Genomic DNA, 26,146 nt, shown 5'->3' on the forward strand with positions numbered 1-26,146 from the left:
TTAAATGATGGAATTTAATATATATTCTTACTTCATGAAACTTAAAAAAAAAAAAATCTAATGTAAACGATGGAATAGATAAAAAGTAGCTATATAAACAAAACAACAAAACACATTCAAACACCAAACAACAAATAACATGATAAAAAAACAAAGAACATAATTTTACCATACATCTTCTACACTAAAAATATTAAAAAACTCAAAGAACAGAAAGTAGAATGAAAGAAAACATCATAATAATCATCAGGACCCATCATGGCGGCCATCGTGCGGACGTGACCCAGAACAGGCAAATATAAAGAGCCCGCCGCACCTGCCACGCCCCCCTCACGCCCCCCACAGCCTGCAGGTGAGTGTGTACAGGTGTGGTGAGGGGCTGAGGGGAAAAAGAGGGGGAGATTAATTAATAGTTCATGTGTTATGAGGGAAAACGTGTTTGGGGTAGTCCGGTGTGCTCTTGTTGTTGTTGTTGTTGTTGTTTTGTTTCCGTTTTCTTGTTTATTGGTGTTTGTTTGGGTGTTTCGTTATATTTTTTTTTTTCTATGTCTTTTTCAGCTTTTTTTCCTTTTTTTATGTTGTCATTTTGTTTTATTTTTTTTTTTATTTTCTCGTAACCTTTGGCATTTTAACTCTCTCTCTCTCTCTCTCTCTCTCTCTCTCTCTCTCTCTCTCTCTCTCTCCAATCAGTGTCTTTCGTGTTATCAGTGTTGTGTTGTTATCTCCTTATCCAATATCTCTTTGATTGAATGAGGGCACCATGGCATAATACGAATGATGCAGGGGGCAGGCAAGCAGGGGGGAGGAGGCAGAGAGCAGGTAGGGTGCTGGAGAAGGAGGGTTAGGGACTGGCAGGGCTGACAGGGGAAGGAGAAAGGGATTAGCAGGGGTAAAGGGGACAGGAAGGTTGGGTTCTAGAGGCAGGGAAGTAGGTAGGGTGCTGGGGAAGGGGGATAGAGACTGGCAGGGTGACAGGGGAAGGGGGAGGATACTGGCAGGGGTACAGGGGGTAGGTAAGTAAGGTTTTAGGGGCAAGGAGCAGACGGAAGCAGGGAAAAGTTGGGAGTAGTGACAAACAGGGGTGGCAGGGGTACAGGGACAGAGAGACAGGGTTCTAGGGGTAGAGGGCAGTTTGGCAGGTGGTTTTTTCTTAATTAGATCAAGGTAATGTTTAATATCGCAGTAATTATTTTCTCTAATCTTCATTGACACAGCTACTTTCTTTCTCTTCCTGCTCTTCCTTCCCCTCCTCCTCCTCCTCCTTCCTGCTCTTCCTCCTCCTCTTTTTTCAGGTAGTTTGACAAGGTTCCTGCTACACTAATAGGATAAAATACCTTTGAGAGAGAGAGAGAGGTGGTTTGATTGATTAGGCTAAATAATGTAAAGTTTAGGTTAGGTTAGTTCTTTTCTTATATTTTAGTGACCGTGTAGATATGCAGTTTATAACCTCACCTCACCTCACCTAACCTAACCTAACCTAACATATGTCAACTAAAAAGGAAAAGATAAATGAATAGATGATAGATAATTAATAAGGAAAAAGACAAAGGAGAGAAGAAAAGATAGAGAAAAGAAAAAAGCAACCACAAAGCAAAGTAAGAAAAGATAAATATCGATAAAAACTAAAAAAAAAAAAAAAAAAACATTAGATAAAGTGAAAAAATTGAAATGAAAATAGTCTAACGAGCGATCCATCAAAACTAACAACAACAACAAGTCAACCTAACCTTAAAAGAGAGAGAGAGAGAGAGAGTCAACCTAACCTAACCTAACCTTGCCTCCCTGACAGACGGACAGACTGTCGAGGAGGTCGCCGCCATGAAGTATTACGAGAACAGCAGCGTCCTCAAATTTTCGTGGGACCAGGTGGCTCAGGGCATCTGGCAGCGATATCCCAACCCTGAGAGGTGTGTGTGTGTGTGTCTGTCTGTCTGTCTGTCTGTCTGTGCTGTGTGTGTGTGTGTGTCTATCTGTCTGTCTGTCTGTCTGTGTGTATGTGTGGGTCTGTGTCTGTCTGTCTGTCTGTGTGTGTCTATGTGTGTGTGTGTGTGTGTGTGTGTGTGTGTGTGTGTGTGTGTGTGTGTGTGAGTGAGTGAGTGAGTGTGAGTATGTGTGGGAAAGAAGCCATAGTGGTACTCTTCCCTCTGTGTCTACTGTCTAACGTAGCCCTGAAGCTATGAAGTACACTGTTTGTATGTTTTTTTTTTTTTGTTTTTTTTTTATCTAACATTAAGACATTGTTCCCCTTGATCCTCCCTCACCACTTACTCCCTCTCTGTGTCTTCTGTCTAGTTTTGCCCTGAAGTTATGAAGTACACTGCTTATACCATTTTATTAGTTTATTTAACATCATTCGCTGATATATTTGTATGTCACCTTACCCCACCACACTCTCTCTGTTTCTACTGTCTGACACAGCCTTGAAGTTATGAAGTATACTGTTTATTATTATTATTTTTTTATTTATTTCATTTTTTTTAGTTTATTCATTATTCGCTAACATTTTTCCTCTCTCCTTCCTCCACCACTCACTCTCTCTCTCTGTTTCTACTGTCTAACATACCCTTGAAGTTATGAAGTACACATTATTATTATTTATTTTTTATTTATTTATTTATTTTTTTTTATTTTTTTTTTTTTTTTTTTTTTATCATTTGGGTTTTCATGGGAATTTCTAGGCTAAAGGGGATACTTTTTGTGGTACCTCCCATCTCAAAGCCCACCCGCTAGGAAACCATTGCTCCAAGTGAGGAAGCCCAACCTACACTCGGACCGTGGACAGGATTCAAACCCATGTGCTTGGAGACCCCTCGGACCCCAAAGCACGCATGGTTCCACTGTACCACGGCGATCCCAACATTGCTTTGACATTTTTCACCCGACACCCCTTACCTTCCCCCACCACACACAGCTCCCACATGCTCTCGGAAGACACAGTGGCGAGGAAGGTTTAGTTTAATTTATTCAACATCACTAACATTTTTCCCCTCACCTCCTCTTACCTTCCCCCCAGTTCCCATGTGCTTTCTGAAGACACAGTGGTGAGGAAGGTGGTGGAGGGACAGCTGCACTCCAAACGCCTCCTAACCAAGACCAATCGTATGCCCAAGTGGGGGGAACGCATCATCAGCGCCAGACATGTCAACGTCATCGAGGAGTCCATCGTTGACCCCGAGAAGAAGGAACTCTGCACCTACACCAGAAATGTCGGCCTGACCAAGGTGGGATTAGGTCAGGTCAGGTCAGGGATGATGTAATTTAACCCCTTCAGTACCATGTGTTTCCATCTTCATTCTGGTTTCTATTTGGTGATTTTATACAGCTTCAGAAACTCATGTGGGGATTAGAATAGTGAAAACTGTGGCCATTAATCTTCTGATCTTCGTAGATCCTTCCTAATGTCAATAAAATGGTCTAATCTCAAGGTAAAAATATGTCCCAGTACTGAAGAGGTTAAGAACATTAGAACACAATACAATGAGGGAAGCTGCAAGAGTCTGCCAGGCCTACACATGGCTGTCCCTGTGTGACCAAAGCTACTTAGTTCCATCTATCATCCCTATCTATAAATTTATCTAATCTCCTTTTAAAGCTGCCTATTGATTCAGAATTCGGTGAGGTTAAGGAAGATGATTTATTTGGGTTAGGTTTGGTTAGATTGAAGTTTTGTGTGTTCATGAGTGATATCATTTGGTTAGGTTAGATTCAGTGTGTGTTGCAGGTGATGACTGGCCTGTTAGTGTGTATGCCTGTATGTCATTTGCTGCTAAGTGTTGTGTGTGTGTTATTCACCATGGTCACCTGCTGGTCACCCAGCCAGCCTTTCCCCTACAGAAAGAGAGAGAGCTTATACTGACTGATCTTTGGGTAGGACTGAGGCCACACCACACTCCACCACCAGGACAGTGAGGCCACAACCCCTCAAGTTACTGCTAGGTGAATAGGGGCTACACATTAAGAGGCTTGCCCATTTGCCTCGTCACTCCTGGGACTTGAACCTGGGCCCTCTTGGTTGTGAGCTGAGTGTTTATGTGTGTCTGTGTTGTGTTGCAGGTGATGACGTGTGTTGAGAAGGTGATGTACCGGCCTTGTCCAGACAACCCCCAATGGACGGTGGCGGAGAGGAAGGCTTGGATTGACTCAAAGATCTTTGGCCTCAGCTATGCCATCCAGGTGAGAGAGAGATTGATTACAGCTCTTTTCCATAAAAAAAGAAGTAAAGAAAATCAAATAAAAAATAATGAAAGATAAAAATAAAAATGATAATTCCATCCAGGTGAGAGAGAGAGAGAGAGAGAGAGAGAGATTACTTAGAGATCCTTTCCATAAAAATAATAAAAGAACATTGAAATAAAAGGTAATAAAAATGATAATATAATCCAGGGAGGCAGAGAGAGAGAGAGAGAGGTTACTTTCAATTCCCTTCCATAAAAGAATAAAGAAAAATAGAAAAAACATAATAGAATAATAAAATAAGATAAAATACTAGATAGAATAAACAAAAATGGCCGTATGTTGTGTGAACCTTCCGTAAAGAAATAAAAATAGATCAAACAAAAAAAATAAGAGAATACGAGATAGATAAACAAAAATAAATGGCTGTCTGTAATCCGACCCTCCCTCAGGATAAACAAAAATGGCCTTCTGTAATCTGAGCCTCCCTCAGAACAAATAAAATGGCTGTTTCTAATCCGAGCCTCCCTCAGAACAAATAAAAATGGCAGTCTTTGATCTGAACCTCTAAGAATGAAAAAAAAATGGCCTTAATCTGACCCTCTCTCTTAGAATAAACAAAAATGGCCATCTGTAATCAAACTCTGAACAAACAAAAATGGCCTTCTTTAATCAAACTCTCTCAATAAACAAAAATGGCCTTCTTTAATCAAATTCTCTCAAAATAAAAAAAAAAATGGCCTTTAATCAAACCCTCTCTGAACAAACAAAAATGGCCTTTAATCAGATCCTTGTTGCAGACCTTCGGAGTGGAGCGTTACAAGAAGAACATTCAAAAGACCAACCATGGCTTCTCCTACGCCCTTACCAGACTCTTCCCCGAAGCTGCCATCCCCCCTGACCCTGCCCTCCCCTACCAGCCATCCCTGGAGGAGCGAAAACAAAGGTCCGTCACCCTGCCCCTCTCTTCCTTGTTCCCTGTTCCCCTGTCTCTCTTCTACCCTGTTTCCCTGTCTCTTTCCCTTTCCTCCTATCTCTTTCTTCTTGTTTCCTTGTCTCTCTTTCTTCTATTCTTCTGTTTCCTTTTCTTTCTTTATTCACCCTGCCTCTCTGTTCTTTGTTCTTCTCTCTCTTCTTGTCCCCTTTTTACTGTTTCTCTTTCTCTCTTTCCCTTTCTCTTATCTTTCTTGTTTTTCTGTTTCTCTCTTCGCTGTTCTCCTGTCTCTCTTATTGTTCCTCTTCTACCTTGTTTCTCTTCCTCTTTATCTCTTTCCTCATCTGTTTTCTTGTCTTTTCTTTCTTTATTCACCCTGGCCCTTGTCTCTCTTTGCCTTTCCTCTTGTCTCTCTTCTGTTCTGTTTCTCTGTTCCCTGTTCTCCTGTCTCTCTTCTTGTTCCTCTTCTGTTTCTCTCTTTCCCTTTCCCTTTCTCTCCTGTTCCTGTTTCCTTGTCTTTTTTTTCTTTATTCACTCTTATTCTCTGTTCTCTGTTCCCCTCTCTCTCTTGTTCCTCCAATTCCTGCTGTCTTTTATCTGTTTCCCTGTGTCTCTCTTTCCTTTTCCCTCTTTATCTTTCTTCTGTTCATTGTTTCCTTGTCTTGCTCTTGTTATCCTGTGCCTCTGTCTCTTTTCTCCCACTCTATTTCCCTGTCTCTTCTAATTACCTTGTTTTCCTGTCTCTTTTTCTATTTATCGTGTTTTCCTGTTTCTCTTTTTCTAATTGCTCTCCTCCCCTTTCTCTCTTTTTTCTTGTTATTCTGTTCCCCTGTCCCTCTTTTGTCTTCTGTCCTTCCCCCGTCTCTCTTCTTGTCATCCTTTCTACTTGCCTCTTTGTTTGTCACTCTGCTTCCCTGCCTCTTTTTCTCTTTTCTCTGTTTCCGTTTTCTAGACATGACAAACTTCAATAAAAATCTACATCTTATTCTTTCTCCTTTAAAAAAAAAACAAGAAAACCAAACTGAGATGCGACTAAATTTATTCTATCAAACACTTAAACATAGATAAAGAACAAAAAAATAAACATCTTTTTACTCACATTCTATCTCTCTCTCTCTCTCTCTTGCAGATTAAAAGAGGCAGCGAGAGAGACAGCAAACGAGCCAAGGAACTAGCACAGGAGAAAGCTGGACCAATTTACGCTGCCTGTGAGGGAGTGAAGAGCTGAGAGAGGCAGGGACAGTATTGAGGGGGCTCGGCTGGCACTAACACTGGCTCTGGCACTTGTCCGACCCCCTATGAAGTATTGTATTCATCAGCCAATGCAAAGAGAAAGTTGTACAGATGTAGATACTTGGCTTCAGGGTTTTTGTGCTCTCTCTACCTATCGTCATGGCTGTTGTGACTTTTACCTTCATTTTTTTTACTTATTCTAGTTAATCTTAGGGTTTTTTTTGTATCGTTTTTCTTCGATTCTCAAAGGTTGTGTTCATAAGTGTGGTTTCTTGTCAGGCGTGCTTTCAACAGGCTCTAGAGGGAGTCACTGTGGTTTTCAGGGTGTGTGTCATGATTCTAGCAATAGTTTGACAATCTTTAGTGGAAGTTGTTAGAGGTTTTCAAGAGATTTCCATGATCTTAGTGCTAGTTTGACATGCATTCCTAATCTTAAAGGCTTCTAACAGACAATAATGGTAGAAGAGAGGGGAGGAGGGAGAGGTAGGGAGGCTGGGAAGGAGGAGGGAAGAGAAGGATTATGTAGGAAAGAGAAAGATTTATGTAGGAATAATCTAGAGGGAAGGAGGAAAGAGAACTGTTATGGAGGGAAGAAGAAAAGAGAAAGGTTAAGTTATTACAGCTGGAGGGAAAGAGGAAAGAAAAGAATTACGTAGAGAGGCTGGAGGGAATGAGGAAAGGGACGGGTTATGGATGGAAGGAGGAAAGACACAGGTTAAGGTAATGGCTGGAGGGAAAGAGGAAAGAAAGTTGTGTTAGATTTTCAGGATGTTTTTATGATTCTAGTGCTAGTTTTGCAATTCCTCATCTTGAATGCTTCTGACAGCCTCTAGTGGAAGTTGTTGGCAGTTTGCAAGGTGTTTTTGTGGTTCTAGTTACATCACGATAAGTATTACACGTCTTGAATGCTTCTAATAGACTGCTACAGACGTTAATAGGATTTTCAGGGTATTTTTCATGATTCTAGTTCATGTTTAACCAAGCATTAACTCCTTCAGTACTGGGATGCATTTTTACCTTGAGTTTTGGGCACAATTAGACCATTTTATTGACATTAGGTAGAGTCTATGGAGGTCAGAAGATTAAAATAGTCTTCACTATTTTAATCCCCTACATAAATTGGAAACAAGTCATGGTACTGAAGGGGTTAACATCATGAGCACATCTGACACACTTTAGTGGAAGTTATTAGCATTCTCAAGGGTGTTTCAATGACCTTATAGTTTTAGTTGTCCACACAGAAACAGCCTTGAGAACCTGTCCCTTCATCTGTGGCCTTGGAAAACAGTCTTGACAAGAGAACCAAACATTAGTGAGTCTGGAACCAGTAATACTCCTTTGTACAGTGGTTAGAAGCATTACTAGAACCAATTATAGTGTCCAGTAGTTTCCCCTGCCATGACGAGGAGGATGAGAGGAGCACTTCAGCATCAATACTTAGCCCCTTTAATACTGAGAACCATTTTTTCCCTTTTGTGTATGATTAGACATTTTTATTACATTAGGAAGGATCTACAGATGTCAGAAAATTATTGGCCAGGGTCTTCACTATTTAATCCCCACAAGTTTCTAAAGCCATATAAAAAATCACCAAATATTAGGCAGAATTGATATGAAAATGCGTATGGTACTGAATATGTTAACCCCATTAGTACCATGATGCATTTCCATATTCATTCTTGTTACTATTTGGTGATTTTATACAGCTTCAGAAACTTATGTGGAGGATTAAAATAGTGAAGACTGGCTATTAATCTTGTGACCTCCATAGACCTTAATGTTAATAAAATGGTCTAATCATACACAAATCTTAAGGTAAAAATGTGTCCCAGTACTGAAGGGGTTAGAGAGAGAGAGAGAGAGAGTGAGAGTCTACACCCTGCCCTTGAAGTCTGTCACATCCTGGTTCCACTCTGGTTGGACAACTCTCAGTACATTTCATTCCATTTCACACACTGGAGTTTAGTTTGGTTCCCTTCCTTGAGGCACTGTTAGCCCTCCAGCCCCAGGTGTTGCTAAGATGCCCTGATGCCACCACCCTGTTCTCTGATTAATGGATTGAAATGCAGCCTTCTAGTGGTCATTATTGTGTGTGTGTGGGTGTGGTGTGTTGGTTAAGTGAAGAGGTATGGAGGAAAGAAAAGGAAATGGAGAGAAAGTAGGGAGGAAGGAGAGAAAAGCATGGAAAGGAGAGGAGGAGGATTTTGTGTGTGTGTGTGTGTGTGTGTCTGGGTAGTTTAAGTGAATAGAAATGGAGGAAAGGAGAAGGAAATAGAGAGAAAAAGCTTGAAGGAAGGAGAGAATGGAGGGTAATGTGTGTGTGTGTTGGCTCAGAACCATGCAGATGTTAGTATGAGTCCCCAAGACCAAAACAAGAGATGCAATGAAGGACCGGTGTAAACAGTGTGTCTTGATTGTCTAGAGTGAGACTGAGAGAAGGGCGAGTGTGAAAAAGAGTGTGATTCTTGTCAAAAATGAGACACAGATAAGTGTGAAATATGAATGAATTTTTTTGACTGATAACTTGAGAGAAAGAGAGGCTGAAGTGTATCTCACCCTGAAAGACCAAAAGACACCCAAAGAAATATGTGTGTCTGTGTGTGTCCATAAACCAACTTATAACAACAACAGGGACAGTAAAAAAAAAAACCCAAAAAAATACCTTTCACCCCCTAAATGTTGAGTGTGTATGTCCCTAAAACCCATCAAGACAGTAAACACACTAAAAAATGTCCCTAAATATGAAAAAAAAATGTGTCCCTAAAATCCCTCAAAACAGTGACAGGGACATTAAAAACACTAAAATATGTCCCTAAATATCAAGAAGAGTGCATGTGTGTCCCTAAAATCCCTCAAGACAGCGACAGGGACTGGGCATGAGTCTTGGTGAGGGTTGTCTTGGCAGGGACCAGCGTGGCGTGTGGGTTTCAATTCCATCCCTCATTCCATTACACGTTGCTCAGTGGCAGCGGATAATGACCAGTTTGGAGTTTTCAGGGTTTGCGCCATCCACACGGGGTTGAGAATGTGTGTGTGTTTGTGTGGGATGCATTGTGTGTTGCTGGAAAATTTTGATTGTGTGTGTGGGGAGAAAGAAAAATGTGCCTGTACAAGTCTCATCCACATAATGAAGTGACACCTGGCTAGCTCTCCCTTCTACTGTACTCTTGCTTTGCTCAACCCTGCCCAGCCAGCATTTAGTGACCTTCAGGCAGTACTGGATTGTGTGGACAGTTGTAAGTTGTGTCTTGGCGCTCCTTCACACACCACCACCATACATTTATAGTAACTTAAGAGGCTGCACCATTTCAAGCTTGTGATAGTGAGGTAAGATATTGGTGGCAGTAAGATTGTACATAGCACCACTGGCAGCAAAATAATTTGGTGGATTGGTGCTGATAAGAATGGTTATGGCACCAGGCACTTTTTAAACCTGGTGGTATTGTGTGAAGGAGCTCAAGTGAAGAATGTTTTTTATTATTATTATTATCATTGTTATTATTATCTTTCTTTTCGTGTAAGGGTCACTGGCCAAGGGCAACAAAATGTGAGAAAAATTAGGCCCACTTGACTGTCAGTTCCCAAAGCATAGTCAAATTTTTGTGTGTGTGCGCGTGTGTTATGTGAAATGGCCGTAGTGAAGAACCCTGAAATTTGTGCATGTGAGAGTTGAGTAGCCACTTCATAAACATTAATTTGGTTTGTAGCCGTCGGTCAATCCTTCACAGTGCTGGAGGTGTGTGTGTTCCATCAAGGTTCCCCACACTAGTAATACATTCAGTGGTGATGCAAGACAACACAAGAGCAGGAAAAGAAGGCACAACAACAGTAATACACACAGAAAGAGAAGTACATATTTGTTCCCTTTCTTTCATGCTTCTCTTTCTGCATCTACTGTTCTTGTGGCTTTGTATCACTTGTATTTCTATCATCCTGTGTTGTCTTACGTCTCCACCACACACACACACATCTTGAGGTGCTGCAGTGTGCTGGGCGAGGCTCGAGTCTTGAGTCTTGTGCCGTATTGTTAACAGAACCAGGGAAACTTTGAAAACATTTGTAGCAGAGCAAGTGCAGATTATTAAAAGTTCAAAATATTATAGAGAATTCATTAATGGTGTTGTTTTCCTTCCCCTTCTTATTGAGTGTACAAGTTTGAAAGTTGTGTAGAGGAACTGGAACCCTGAGAGATGTGTTGTAATAATGAATAGAGATAAGCTGTTTTAAGGAAGGGATGAATAAATGTACAGAAAGACAGTAAGGAAGATGAATGTATGAGAGAATAGAGTTTTGAATTAAGAGATGAAAGAAAATATGGATAAATGATATAATAGTTACAAGATTAAAGAAAGTATGGATATTTTAAAAGAAGGGATGAATAAATGTATAAAGAGACAGTAAGGTAAGATATTTTAATGAGTGAATGACAGAATAAAGCTTTGGATTAATAGATGGAAGAAAATAAGCATAAACTAAGATAATACAATAGTTGCAAGGTTAAAAATGTATGGATATTTTAAAGCAAGGATGAATAAATGAATAAAGAGACAGTAAGTTCTAATGAGGAAATAAAAGAATAGAGGTCTGAATTAATAGAAGAAAATATGAATAAATAGTAAGGTAAAAGAAAAAATGAAAATGTATGGATATTTTTAAGGAAGGTATGAATAAATGGATAGATAGATTGTAGGGTAAGATGCTTTCATGAGTGAATGACAGAATAGAGGCGTGAATTAATAGAAAGAAGAAAACATGAATAAATAGTAAGGTAAACGAAAAAATTAAAATGTATGGATATTTTTAAGGAAGGTATGAATAAATGTATAGATAGACAGTAAGGTAATCTGTTTTAATGTGTAGATAGACAGTAAGGTAATCTGTTTTAATGTGTAGATGACAGAAGAGGTTTGAATTAATAGATGGAAGAGAATATTGATAAATAGTGATAGTTACAAGATGAAAGAATGTAGAGATAACCTGAAAGATAAGACAAAGATTAGATAAACCACAAAAAAAAACACCAGATAACAGTAAAATTTATATATATTCTTTCTTTCATAATAGAGCAATATTGGAATTCCTCAACATTACTTCTTTGTATAGATTTGTATAAGATATTTTTTCCCTTTATATATATACCTAAATGGACCTGACACACCACCCACGCATTCACACGCCACCAATCGAGCGTCCCACCCACACACCAATACACCCACCCACCAAACCCTGCCTGGCGCTGAATCACGGACACACACCAATGCAGGAGTAATCACGGAACAAAATCTGGCGTTCAGCTAAGAGTAACTGCCAAGAGCTTAGCGGTGAGGGAATGCGATGAAACAAGTTATATTTCTATTTTACACTTCGTGGTAATGGCGAATAATTTACACCTTTATTTTCCATGGTTTTAATTCAGTATTCCTTCACCACTAGCTCCCTTCATCCTGCAAGCACTGGAAACATAAGTACAAGTGTGTTATGCCATGTTCCCTCACCACCAGCTCCTCTCAGCCTAACACCAGTACAGTACATAAAGGAGGCAACACAGGCATCAATGACACAAACAAGGCACGGTACTTGTGAACAGCAGGAAAGTAATGACGTCACAATGCATTATCTTAACTCAGGTGTGTGTGTGTGTCTGTGTGTATGATCAACAATAGTACATCTTATCAAATTCATCTTAAAATAATAAACAGTAATACATTCAGTAATCAGGGAGCTTTGCAATAAGATTAAGCAGGAAATTGGTTCTGAAATACAAATACAAATACAAATAGACAAGGTGAAATAATCAGTATATAGTCGGTACTAAGTTTTACAGCAAAATTAAACAGGAAATTGGTTCTTAAATGTGGCTTAGATGATACACGAAGTCCATGAGGAGCCTGACAAAGAAATTAAGAAGGAAACTAATCCTCAAAATTATCAACATACACTCCATAGCAAGACTTACAATAGATAGGACACTGGCTCGCAAACATGGCTGGAAGTAACACGAACAACGTAGAGTTAACATAAGACCTTCATGCAAAGAATAAGTAAGAAACTGTCTCTCAAGTGTGGCTGGAAGTAACATGAACAGCATAGAGTTAACATAGAGTTTCACACATAGAATAAATAAGGAACTGGCTCTCAAATGTATATATAACAGACTGACTGAGGTAACTTAGAACATTCGGCGATCAATGAAGTCGATACAAAGCTTTACGACAAGATTAAACATGAAACCAGCTCTGAAGTATGGCTCAAATAACCTGAAATACACTTAGATAACCTTGAAATAAACTAAGGAGAAACAGACGCCATAATCAGAGTCAATATCATCAAACTGCTTCACAAATATGATATCAAAATCCTGAAAGACTAACATAACAAGCTCAGTCACCAGTCAAGAAGAAGAAGGCCACGATAATCAGCTGGTGAGGAGAAGCAGTGCACATCATTGGTCATTAGCAAGACTCGGAACACTGACACAACTAAATCAAGACAAGATGGGAAAGTGGACACAGACAGGGGTGCATTATAGAGAAAAAGCCATGTGTTCATCTAATGGCTTCCGTGTGTGTGTGTGTGTGTGTGTGTGTATGAGTTTTGTTAGGGATTAGTGGTAGAATATGAGTGAGTGTGTGTGTGTGTGTGTGTGTGTGTGTGTGTGTGTGTGTGTGTGTGTGTGTGTGTGTGTGTGTGTGTGTGTGTGTGTGTGTGTGTGTGTGTGTGTGTGTGTAATGAGTAAGCTTTGAATAACCAGCACCAGAATCTTCTCCCTCTCTCTCTCACACCGACGGGATGCAACGCTGGCTGCCGACACAACAGCGTGGCATCTGAGGCACCAGCACACACACACACACACACACACACACACACACACACAGCTGCTTTCTCAGATTAGATGAAGTTATTGTAGCCTAACCTAATTATTGTGGTTAGGTTAAATAATGTATATCTTGGCCTAACCTAATCGTTTCTCAGGACAGATTGGGTAATTTAGCATAACCTTATTTTAACGGTTAGGTTCGTCTAGCATTTCTTTGGGTCAGGTTAGGTAATGTAATTTTTCCTAACCTATTAGTATCATGTTCCATTCCAATTAACAGCTTACATTTCTACTCATATTCACAGTCTAGGGATGGACAATATAAGGTTAGGGAATGAAACTCAACCTAACCTAACCCAATACAATCAAAATTACCCAAAAGTTTAGGTTAGGTAACACAATGCAACACAATCCAAACTCAAGGTAAAAGGCAGCTGGTGATGTTATGTTCTCTCTCTCTCTCTCTCTCTCTCTCTCTCTCTCTCTCTCTCATTATGTACAAGTCTTAACACTGAGATATATATTATGTATACAACTCTAGTATTCACTGATATACAAACATACAAAGGCACCTTCTCTTATAAATTATACAGTTTTTGATTCAAACGCAAAGCTTCTTAAGTCACAATGTACGCACATGCACACACACACACACATACACACACATATATACGAGGAGGAAGAAAAACAAGAAAATGATAAACAATAAGATGAGGAACAGGAAGAGAGAGGAGAGAAAAAATATGAAAGAGGACACACACACACACACATGAGGAAGAGAAGGAAAAGAAGAAAAAGATGACAAACACACACTCACACACTAACCTCACTCAGAACACAATCTTGAGTACGTGAAATATTTGAGACGTTCCCTTGCGCCGCACAGGACAAGCTGCGGCACACACCATAACACCACCACCACACTCCCTACGCCACACACACCACAGCACGGGAGGTAATGGTGAATATTGGTGCACCTTGTATACAATTAACTTGCATTTTTCTGGGTATTGTATCAAGTTATTGTATTTTGTCTATTCTTACTACTACTACTACTACTACTACTACTAACTTCTATCTGGATATTGCTGTTCTATTTCTGTTGCTTTTTATTCTACTACTACTTCTAATACTAACTTTCCATAACTACTACTACTACTACTACTACTACTACTACTACTATTACCTTCTCCAATCCCTACTAAAAACAGCTACTACCTTTAACACTTCCTAACATTTCTACCACTGTAACTATCCTCCTCCTCCTCCTCCTCCTCCTCCTCCTCCTGCAAATCAATAACCTAACTAACCAAAACAAGGATAATTGAAGAAAACATGACACAACAACACCACTTAATATCTCTCTCTCTCTCTCTCTCTCTCTCTCTCTCTCTCTCTCTCTCTCTCTCTCCCCATCCCTATGAGAAAATAAAATATGTACAGAGTCGCTCCTTTAGTAACAGAAGTGGTGAGTGTCCAGACTTCCCACACTGACTAGATGACTGTCCAGGTGGTGATGGCAGGGCAGAGAGGAGACCAAGGAAGCAGGGAACAGTGTGAGGCTTACGTCAACACACACACACACACACACACACACACACACACACACACACACACACACACACACACACACACACACAAACACACACATTAATAGCTTCTTTACATGGAGTTTTGGGAAGATTCATGCATTACAGGGCTGTGTGAAGCTGTGAGGCTGTGATGCTGCAACACACACACGTACACACACACACACCCAAACACACACACACACACAAATAAAACTGATCAGACAGCATGAAAATAAATAGAAAACAAGATTATATCACCATAGATTTGCTGTTGTAAAAGCCTGACCGACTGACTGATTGACTTACTCCTCACTTCACACACTCCCAACCTCCCCCTGACACACACATCACCACCTGGACAGCTTACAAAGACACAGAGAACTTTACTTCACTTCATAATGACCTATCTAGCCTTCAGGACACAATGCCACCACCCAAACCTAACCTAACCAAACAAAACAAAACCTAACCTAGCCTAATCAAAATCAACCTTCAAGTTCACTAAAAAATTGATCTCCAAGAAGTTAGGAAGCCAAGGAGAATCAGCATCCAAGCACAAAGTTACAGACACACTCTCCCACACCAGTGCCAGTGCCAGTGCGAGGGGCAGGAAAGGCTCAACCCCATCACTGCTCAGACGGATAACACAAAACATGCACACTGTGGCCTTTGTGTGATGTTGCTTGGCTTAATCTCTTCAGTACCATGGTGCATTTCCATACTCATTCCGGTGACTATTTGGTGATTTTATACAGCTTCAGAAACTTAAAATAGTGAGGACTGTGGCCATTAATCTTCTGACCTCCATAGACCCTTCCTAATGTCAATAAAATGGTCTAATCATAAATAAATCTCAAGGTGAAAATGTGTCCCAGTACTGAAGAGATTAAGGTCTTTCCCCCCCCCCCCCTCTCTCTCTCTCTCTCTCTCTCTCTCTCTCTCTCTCTCTCTCTCTCTCTCTCTCTCACACAGTGGTATTGATTGCACACACTCACTCACTCACTCACTCACTCACTCACTCTCTCTCTCTGGTATTTAATTGCACAAAGAAATGGAAGAGCATTTAATCAGCAGCTGTGTGTGATGAGTGGTACAAACGAAACAAAAAACAAAACAAAACCAAAACAAACCTAACCAAACCAAACCAAACACTACCAAAACCATATCAATCACCACCACTAACTCTACACACCTTTCTTCTCCTTCTCCTCCTCCTCCTCCTCCTCCTCCTCCTCCTCCTCCTCCTCCTCCTCCTCCTCCTCCTCCTCCTCCTTCCTAAGACCTTATTCCGACTGTGTAGTAAGGTCAGCTGCTCAAGTTAATTTTTTCCCATCTGTTTCTATTCATCAACTTTTCTCCTCCTACACTTCCTTAACCTCTTCAATACCACGATGTGTTCCCATATTAATTTTGGTGACTGTTTGGTGATTTTATACAGCTTCAGAATTTTACGTCGGGGATTAAAACAGTGAAGACTCTGGCCATTAATCTTCTGACCTCCATAGACCCTTCCTAATGTTAACAAAATCGTCTTAATCACACCCAAAACTCAAGGTAGAAGTGAGTCCCAGTACTGAAGAGGTTAATTCACAACACAACCTGAAGGGAACAAAATCTACACACTCTCACTCTCCTTGTCTATGTAACACTACAAAGGTGCTGGCGGTTTAAGACTTCAGACACACTCCCTAACTCACAAATGCCTGAAGATAAAATTAATGTATGGTAATTTCTCTCTGCTGGGTGTGGGGCAAAAACATCTGGTGTGGCGAGGAATCTGGAAGCACCACCACCACCACTACTATTGTCAGCGGCCACACAACACAGCGCAAAATGGACGACGTGGCCAGTAGTGTCAGTAGTGTGTGGACAGCAATACTCGGCACCTTTGAGTTGATTGGCAGACTGTGTTGGTTCATTGTTGTCTGTGTTCTTGACTTTTCACTTCTATACTCTTCTGTACAGCCTGTGATGTTAAAAATGGGTTACTTGACAGGTAGATAAACAGCCTCCATACTGTCTTTTCTCTGTCTACATGTTTGCTGAGAGACAGAAGGTTAATTGACAGGTAGATGATAAACAGCCTCCATACTGTCTTTTCTGTCTACACACACATTTGGTGAGAGACAGAGGGTTAATAGACAGATAAACAGCCTCCATACTGTCTTTTCTCTGTCTACACACAAGTTTACTGAGAGATAAGGGTTTCCAGTGATATGTACCTTAGTGACAGACTGATACTAATTTTCTTACTCCTCAATTTCTCATTCCTAAAAACCTCTGTGATGCCTGACAAATGATAGTAACGGACAGGCAGATGTCAATATTCTTTAGTTTCCTGGGTAAGACAACTGCTGAGTGGTAAAACGGACTCTACTGATGCTGTCACTTGAGCTTCTCTCTCTCTGCAGTGTCATACAGTTTACTGATGACGGAAAGGCAGGTTATCTTAATTCTTCTCACTCCTGCTGTTTCTTCATACAATCACACATTGCTTAGAAACAGACATACTCCCTTTACCCTCTCACTCTGATCTTCTTCCTCAGTGTTCTCTTGTATTGTAATGCTTCTTGCTCCTGCTGTTTCTTCATAATGTCAACACAGAGAGCTTAGTGACAGATGTACTCTCTTTCTTCTCTCCCTCCAGCCTGCTTCCTCAGTGCTGCCTCAATACAGTAACTTGGTGACAGACAGGCTGATTATCTTGGTGTTCTCATTCGTTTTCTTTCACTGCCTTCAACACAGTGCCTTAATAAACAGATCTTCACCTCTTCTCTCACTCATACTCACACACACACACACACACACACACACACACACACACACACACACACACACACACACACACACACACACACACATGGGTTAGCAGTACACTGGTTCCCTCAATGCTCCTCCACACATAGTCTTTCCTACACCACCTACACCCACACCACCCACACCTTAAATACACAGGAGTGGCGTCTCTGAGGGTGTACTGGTGGGCCCAACTTCACGTCTCAAGCCACCAGTGCAGGAAAACATGCGGAAAACAACACCTTACCAACTTTCCCGTGTCCTGCTTGACTCAGAGGAAAGCGTGCGGGAAAACAAAACCATACAGGGAATTCCAGGATCCCAGTTGTCTCATCAACGTCACACTAGGTTGTTGATGTGCATGCTGGTGTTGGTGGCCTCGTAGAAGAGAAGGTAAGCGGCGGACGTCTTCACGGAGCAGTGTTCATAAACTTCGTGGTCGTCAAACTTGTACCACGTCTTATTGTTGATTGGTGAGCGGCAGAAGGCAGTGTAGTGGCCGCCGTCCATCGTGCCGTAGTGGTTGCACACTGCATACAGGTCGAATTTGGTGTATCTGCAGTGTGGGGTAAGAAGAGTTAGGTTAGGTTAGGTTATGCTAGAAATGGTTAGGTTAGGTTAGGCTAGAGATGGCTAGATTTGTGTAAAGATGATTGTAACTATTATTCTGAACTAATACACTTTCTAGCAAGGTGTACAAGTCAGGTGTATTTGTGGTATAAGGTTAGGTTAGGTTGGTGTAGAGATGGCTGTGTTTGTGTAAAGGTGGTGCTAGTTTCTGGTGCTTCAATTGTGTATCTGAGCTAATATTGCAATCAAACAAGGTATACAGGTGATATTTGGTCTGTTTATCTATTCATTCAGTTACCTTTCATTTACTTATTCATCTCTTTATTAATTTACTTCCTTCAATCATGTTCTTTCAGTTCTTCCTCTTCCTTTCTTTTTCTTTTCTATTTATTCATTTACTTCCTTTAATCATGTTCCTTCAATTCTTCCTCTTCCTTTCTTTTTTTATCTATTTATTCATTTATTTTCTTTAATCACATTCCTTCAATTTTTCCTCTTGCTTTCTTTTTCTTGTGTGTTTCTATCAAGACCATTTATTCTTATCTATTCTTATCTGTTTTTTTTGTTGTTTTTTTCAATCAAATGATCAAATCTTACTCCAACACCACCTTCCCCCCTAGAAGTGCATAGAAATTACAGGCCCTTCAGTTTTTTTTCCTCTTCCTCTTTCTCTTCATGTCAATCAAAGCCCCACACCACTCAAAGTTAGGTTAGAGATGCCTGAGTTTGTACAAAGGTGATTTTCCTCTTCCTCTTTCTCTTCATCATGTCAATCAAAGCCCCACACTTGCCGTTACCTGTTATTGAAGCAAGTGTACTTCGTCAGGTCCAGACTCTCCATGGGGAAGTCAACAAAATTTTGCTGCTTCTTCATCAAAACGTCGTGCTCAAATCTGTAAAGCAAGACAATCTTTTTTTTAGATAGAACACACAAGCCTCAGCATTCTGTACTCTAACCTTTCAAGGGTATTGTGAACTGGATGCTACAGTGATCTTTAGAGGAGTTTCTTCAATCATCATGCTATTCTTTCTCTTTATCTCTCCCTTGTTTCCCTGAGTGCATTTTCCCTGTGACAATTACTATATTTCTCTCTCTCCTTCTGTTTTTAATGAATGCGTTTTCCCAGGAACAGTTACCATACTTCTCTCTCTCTCTCTCTCTCTCTCTCTCTCTCTCTCTCTCTCTCTCTCTCTCTCTCTCTCTAAAGTAATACTATGCACTAAAACCTATAAAGATTCTCAAGAGTTGTTTTCGTTACTCTGGCAATAATTTAACTAACATTCTGCAACAATAATAACAAAAAACTTGACCAATCATCTCTTTAACTCCTGGGAACTGGACAGAGGAAAGAAACACACATACAAAACACTACAAAACACTAACACTTTCAAACAACACACAAAACTCAACTGGACACACACACAACACATACACAAGAGAATACACAAGCCTAGACATTCTATACTCTAAATTTTCAAGTGTATTATGGAGAGGAAAAAAAGCTATAATGATTTTTAGAGGTGTTTTCACTAATCTGACAATAATCTAACATTTTTCCATCAATAATAACAAAAACACCTTTGAGAACTTGACCTAATATCTCTTTAATCTCTAGAAAACTATACAAAGGAAAGAAAAACACTTAAAAAAACACCAACATTTACAAACAACACAAGAAACTCAACCAGACACACAAACACACATGACACACAAGCACACACCTGTTAAGATGAAGAATCAAGACAGGTGGGAGTTTCCATATGTCTGCCTTCCTCACACAGTTCCTCTTCTTCTTACACTTGCTACAGGTGTACTCCAGATTGGTCTCCTTGTAGTAGTGGTGAAGCAGGTCCTGGAATGAGGCATGTTAGTGGCAAGGTGAACAGGAGAGGTTTTTGAGTGTGAAGGGAAAAGAAAGAATTTTGAGTGTGTGAGGGGAAAATTAGAGAAGTTTTGAGTGAGTGAGGGAAAAAGAGTTTAAAGTGAATGAGGGAAAAATAAGAGAAGTTTTGAGTGTGTGAGGGGAAAAGGATAATTTTGAGTGTAAGGGAAAAAAGACAAAAAGTTATGAGTGTGTGAGGAGAAAGCGAGAAATTTTTAGTGTGTGACAGAGAGAAGACGACAAGTTTTGAGTGCATAAAGGATTGAGAAGTTTGGATAGAGAAGTTTATCAAGTATGCAAAGAAAGCAAGAAAATTAAATAAACAAACACCCAAACCTCACCAAACACTCCAGAAACACACCAAAACAACGCAAAACAAGACCAAAACAAAAATATTACCCAAAACAACCCAAAGAACAAACCAAAACAAACCAAACTTACCCTTAACGAACACTTGCGATTATTAGGGAAGGAGAGAGAGAGGACCGAGAAGGGCTCAAAGGTGAGGGAAACATGTCCGCAGGTCCCACACTCAATGGTGGAGCGGTGGAGGCCGTGGAAGACAGCGGAGAGGATGGACTGATCTCTCTGCCTGAGCTCCTCCATCACCTTGTCGGCCGCCACATACTGAGGGACGTTCTCGTGGTTCTGTTCCTTCATTGGGAGACGCTTCCCTGTCACCTGTGTGGGAGAGGGACAGAGAGAGGTGAGTGGATGGGAGAGTGGTGGGAGTGTATAGAGTGTTTGTGAGAGGATTTCGTTCATTAAGAGAGAGAGAGGGAAGAAAGAAAGGAGGAGAGAGGGAGTGAGAGTGTGTGGCTAAGAATGTGTCGGAGTGTGTGGGAGTATATGGGAGAGTGTGGTGTGTGTTTGTGAGAGGAATTGGTTCAATGAGAGAGAGGGAAGAAAGAAAGGAGGGATGGGGGGAGGGAATGAGAGGAAGTGTGTGTGAGTGGGAGAGGGAGAGAGGGCATGAGAGTGTGGGAGAATGTGGCTTAGTGTGTGTGTGAGTGAGTGAGAGAGAGAGAGAGAGAGAGAGAGAGAGAGAGAGAGAGAGAGAGAGAGAGAGAGAGAGAGAGAGAGAGAGAGAGAGAGAGAGAGAGAGAGAGAGAGAGAGAGAGAGAGAGAGAGAGAGAGAGAGAGAGAAATAACCTCAAACACCATCAAACACCTTCAGATTACCTTATTTAGATCATCACTAAGCCAATCCATCAATTTTAACAGGAATTCGTGTGAGTCATGTTGGTCGTAGCCACAGAAGGGCCGGTGGTGGCGTCCCACAGCATTCTGCAAGAGATACAGACACATGAATTGGCCAGTGTTCTTAACCCCTTCAGTACTGGGATGCATTTTTACCATGAGTTTTTGGGTGTGACTACATGAGGTTATTGACATTAGGAAGAGTCTATGGAGTTTGGAAGATTAATGGCCAGAATCTTCACTATTTTAATCCTCATATAAGTATCTGGAGTCGTATAAAATCACCAAATACTACTACTACTACTACTACTACTACTACTATGACTGCAACTACAACAACTGCTATTATTGCTACTACTACTACTACTACTACTACTACTACTACTACTACAACTATTACAACTACTACTACCCAATCTTTCCTTACTTTCCATATCTTTCTACCCTTATCTAACAAGAAACTAACAACAACAACCACCACCACCACTACCACCACCACAATTCTACAACCACACCTCACCAAAAACACCACAAACACCAATCTAACCCAACCCAACCCAACCTAACACAACCCACCTTGAGGTCCCACATAGCAATAGAGCGGTACTGTCCCGACCACAGCGCCCTCACCACAGCCCCCACCTCCTCTGCCACGTCCCCATCCGTCGCACTGTTGGGGTTGATGTCATTGCTGCGGAGAGAAAGACAGGGAGAGTGAGAGGGAGGGAGGGATGGAGGGGAAGGGGGAAAGGGGAAGGGGAGGAAAGGAGAGGAGAGAAGAAAAGAAAAAAAAAGAAAAACAAAGTAACAAAATAAAGAGGAAAAGCATAAAGGATTAATTAACAAAGAGAGAAAGAGAGAGAGAGAGAGAATGTTAGTTTTGTTGCAGGTTAGAAAAATTCATTATAAATTCTAGTTAAGGCATTTGGTAGTAATTAATGGCCTGAGCAGTTAAATCATAAGGCAAAGTTTATATGATTAAATGCGTCACCAGGAGAAATTAAAAGACCAGGTAGACATTCTTACCTGAAAATCAATACACAAATCAAATCATAAATAAATAAATAAACATAAATAAAGGACAGAAATTGGTAAGTTTTATAGAGAGAACTGAAGAGAACAGACAACTCGCAGAGGAGGAGAAAAAAGACAAGGAAGAAAGAGAAGGAGAAGAAAATGGAAATACAAAAAGGAACAGGAAAAGGAGGAGGAAGAGGCAGAAGAGGAGGATTACAAAGGAAGAACAAACAGGAGGAAGAGGAGGAGGAGGCAGAGGAGGAGGAGGAGGAGGAGGAGGAGGAGGAAGAAGGAGGAGAAGGAGAAGGAGAAGGAGAAGAAGGAGGAGAAGGAGAAGGAGAAGGAGAAGGAGGAGAAGGAGAAGAAGAAAAGGAGGAGAACTGGCATGTGTGTGTGTGTGTGTGTGTGTGTGTGTGTGTGTGTGTGTGTGTGTGTGTGTGTGTGTGTGTGTGTGTGTGTGTGTGTGTGTGTGTATTTACCTAGTTGTAGTTTTACAGAGCCTGGGCTTTATGCTCGTGTGGCCCCATCTCCATATCTACACTTATCCAATCTTACTTTAAAAGTATGCACACTCGTTGCAGACACTACTTCTTCATTTAACTGTTCCACGTCTCAATACATCTCTGCGGGAAACTATATTTTTTAATATCTCTCAGACATCTTCCTTTTCTCAGCTTTTTACTATGCAATCTTGTGCTTCGGATGTCATATTCTTCTCTCAGGATCAGTTTCTCATTATTCACTTGATCCATTCCGTTGATCAATTTATAAACTTGTATCAGGTCTCCTCTCTCCCTTCTTTGTTCCAGGGTTGGTAGATCCATAGCCTTTAGTCTCTCCTCATATGTGTGTGTGTGTGTGTGTGTAGGGCAGTAGTTACCTGTAAGTGTCGTCGAGGAAGTACTTAACGAAGAGCTTGGTGTTGTTGAGGCACTGCACAATGGAATTCATGTAGCAGGTGTTGCCAAGGTTCTTCAGCCCTGTCTTGGCAGCCGGCTGGAAGATTAGGTTAGGTTAGGTTTGTGCTGGTAGTGTGTGTGTGTGTGTGTGTGTGTGTGTGTGTGTGTGTGTGTGTGTGTGTGTGTGTGTGTGTGTGTGTGTGTGTGTGTGTGTGTGTTTGGGAGTATTTTACCTGTTTTAATTTTGTTTTATTTGGATACAAACTAACATACACACACACACACACACACACACACACACACACACACACACACACACACACACACACACACACACACACACCACAACACATTAGACAAACAAGATCAACAAAACAAACAAAACAAAAAAAACAAGAACACAAACTCCATCTCAGCAAACCATTTTTTTTTTTCTTTCCTAATCAAAATTTTGCTGCCGTAAATAAATAAATAAATAAATAAATAATACAAACAGCAAAACAGCAGACTCACATCGGTGCCTTGGCTGGGCTGCTGCACCGGTTGGCCGCAGTAAAACCCTGTACAGCTGCGGCCCCAAGTCATTGTTGTTGTTGTTGTTGTTGTTGTTGTTGTTGTTTATCGTTAAGTCTTTCTCTCATTCTCTCATATTTAGCTTTTTCTAAATTTTCGTTGTTTTTTTTTTGTCACCTTTTCATTCTGATGGTATATTGTTATTGTTGTTGTTGTTGTTGTTGTTGTTGTTGTTTATTTAGTCTTTCTTTCTTTCATATTTGATCATTTTTCTATTTCTTTTATCACTTTTTTTATCGTTATTTTCTCATTTCACTTTCGTTTTTTACCTTTATTTTATTTACATTTTCTTATTCACTTTTTGCTGTCTTCTCATTTCACTGGCTTTATTTTCTTTATCTTCTTCTTTTACTTATTACTTGATTTACTTATTTATTTATCTATCTATATATCTATTTTGGTTAGTTTGAATCAGTGACTTTTTGAATTTCCATATATTATTTCTCTTTCACTTATATTTTTTCTCTTACCTTATGATTTCTCTCATTTATTTATTCATTTCTCTCGTTTTTGACAATTTTCTCCTTTGTCAGTTTGCATTAATGGGTGTTCTTGTCAATTTCACACACTATTTCTCTTTTCCTTCATCTTTTCCTTGCATCTTTTTCCTTCAAGTTATTTCTTCTCATCAAATTACCACAGAAATATTACAGTTTGATTAATTTCCAGCAGTATTTCCATTTCTCTTTTTCCTCATTTCTCCTTCAATTTATCCAGTTTTTTTCTCTCTCTCTCTTTGTTGTATTTCTTTATTGGTTAAGTTACTTTCACCTACAAATAACCACAAAAATATTACAGTTTGATTTATTCCCAGCTTTATTTTTCTTCCTCTTTCCTTCATTTATCCTTCAACTTTATCCTCAGTCCTCTCTCTCTCTCTCTCTCTCTCTCTCTCTCTCTCTCTTTCCTTATTTTTTCCCATTTTATCAACAAATTGCCAGAGAAATATTACTTAGATTAAATTCCTTTCCTTAATCTTCACCTCACCATCTCAATTTATCCACAATTTTCTCTCTCATCTTTACAACAATTTGCTGTCTCTATAGTGACTCAGAAAGCCTCAGGTGTGTTCGTTAATTGGCACAGTTCCCGCAGGTGTGTGTAGGCGAAGGGTCACAGTATTATACACACCTCCAACTAGCAGATGTGGTGGTGGTGGGTGGTGGTGGTTGTTTCAGTGTGTGTGTGTGTGTGTGTGTGTGTGTTTAGTTTTGTTTTATCTGTTTATCTATTTGTTTTCTATTTTTTTTTTGTTTTCTTTGCTTTTTATTCTCTCTCTCTCTCTCTCTCTCTCTCTCTCTCTCTCTCTCTCTCTCTCTCTCACCACACCACAAAAATTCCGTCTCTCTCACCACAACACCACAAAAATTCCAGCTCTCTCTCACCACAACACCACAAAAATTCCGTCTCTCTAACCACAACACCACAAAAATTCCGTCTCTCTCACCACAACACCACAAAAATTCCGTCCGTCTCACCACAACACCACAAAAATTCCGTCTCTCTCACCACAACACCACAAAAATTCCGTCCATCTCATCACAACACCACAAAAATTCCGTCCATCTCTCACCACAACACCACAAAAATTCCGTCCATCTCTCACCACAACACCACAAAAATTCCGTCTCTCTCACCACAACACCACAAAAATTCCGTCTCTCTCACCACAACACCACAAAAATTCCGTCTCTCTCACCACAACACCACAAAAATTCCGTCCGTCTCACCACAACACCACAAAAATTCCGTCTCTCTCACCACAACACCACAAAAATTCCGTCCATCTCTCACCACAACACCACAAAAATTCCGTCCATCTCTCACCACAACACCACAAAAATTCCGTCCATCTCTCACCACAACACCACAAAAATTCCGTCTCTCTCACCACAACACCACAAAAATTCCGTCTCTCTCACCACAACACCACAATTTTCTTTCTTCCTTTCTTTTTTTTCTATTTTTCTTTTTATTCTTTTTTTTATCTTCATATTTTTCTTCTCTCCCTTCCATTTTCTTTCTTTTTCCTTTCATTTCTTCCTTCATTTCTTTCTTTTATTCACTTCCTTCCTTTTTCTCACTTTAATTCCTTCCTTTCTTCCTTCCTTCTTGTCAGTAAGCTTGTCTGACCCTGACTGTCTCTCTCTCTCTCTCTCTCTCTCTCTCTCTCTCTCTCTCTCTCTCTCTCTCTCTCATCCCTTGTACAGCTTATACTTTATGTAATGTCAGCACCACCCTCTCTCTCTCTCTCTCTCTCTCTCTCTCTCTCTCTCTCTCTCTCTCACAAGGGGAACAAAAATAAAAAGCAAAGTTAGCAGCTCTACAAATAGTTTCTGAGAGAGAGAGAGAGAGAGAGAGAGAGAGAGAGAGAGAGACCATATAAAATACACCCACAATATATGTATGGTGCTCTCTCTCTCTCTCTCTCTCTCTCTCTCTCTCTCTCTCTCTCTCTCTCTCTCTCTCTCTCTCTCTCT

The 26,146-nt window shown here is 40.4% G+C and overlaps 2 protein-coding genes and 1 long non-coding RNA gene across 3 annotated transcripts in view; 2 read left to right on the forward strand and 1 right to left on the reverse strand.

The window, feature by feature from the left end:
- Window positions 1–236: 236 nt before the first annotated feature.
- On the forward strand, window positions 237–10,455 carry LOC123512825 (PRELI domain-containing protein 1, mitochondrial-like). The gene is made up of 6 exons (XM_045269431.1): window positions 237–352; window positions 1,790–1,907; window positions 3,014–3,221; window positions 4,054–4,173; window positions 4,974–5,119; window positions 6,237–10,455. Exons 2-6 carry the CDS (start codon window positions 1,819–1,821, stop codon window positions 6,280–6,282), a joined length of 609 nt encoding a protein of 202 aa, XP_045125366.1. The 5' UTR covers window positions 237–352; window positions 1,790–1,818; the 3' UTR covers window positions 6,283–10,455.
- A 174-nt stretch (window positions 10,456–10,629) lies between these two features.
- Window positions 10,630–13,049, forward strand: LOC123512837. Its single transcript, XR_006677204.1, has 2 exons — window positions 10,630–11,179; window positions 11,213–13,049. It is a non-coding gene; the product is annotated as an uncharacterized LOC123512837 (long non-coding RNA).
- Window positions 13,050–15,973: 2,924 nt separating this feature from the next.
- Window positions 15,974–26,146, reverse strand: part of LOC123512831 (ubiquitin carboxyl-terminal hydrolase 8-like) — a 24,696-nt gene continuing 14,523 nt past the window's right edge. Inside the window, 7 exon segments of the mRNA XM_045269442.1 lie at window positions 15,974–18,080; window positions 18,892–18,987; window positions 19,817–19,947; window positions 20,419–20,658; window positions 21,160–21,264; window positions 21,754–21,868; window positions 23,075–23,190. Coding sequence (XP_045125377.1) covers window positions 17,864–18,080; window positions 18,892–18,987; window positions 19,817–19,947; window positions 20,419–20,658; window positions 21,160–21,264; window positions 21,754–21,868; window positions 23,075–23,190 — 1,020 coding nt within the window. The 3' untranslated portion in view covers window positions 15,974–17,863.

Source organism: Portunus trituberculatus, chromosome 4 (assembly GCF_017591435.1).
Source record: "Portunus trituberculatus isolate SZX2019 chromosome 4, ASM1759143v1, whole genome shotgun sequence".
Lineage (NCBI taxonomy): Eukaryota > Metazoa > Arthropoda > Malacostraca > Decapoda > Portunidae > Portunus > Portunus trituberculatus.

Coding starts and splice junctions, on each gene's coding strand:
- LOC123512825 (XM_045269431.1), top strand. CDS start 1,819: ATGAAGTATTACGAGAACAGCAGCGTCCTCAAATTTTCGTGGGACCAG. Junction 1,908..3,013: donor CGATATCCCAACCCTGAGAG/GTGTGTGTGTGT, acceptor CCTTCCCCCCAG/TTCCCATGTGCTTTCTGAAG. Junction 5,120..6,236: donor CTGGAGGAGCGAAAACAAAG/GTCCGTCACCCT, acceptor TCTCTCTTGCAG/ATTAAAAGAGGCAGCGAGAG.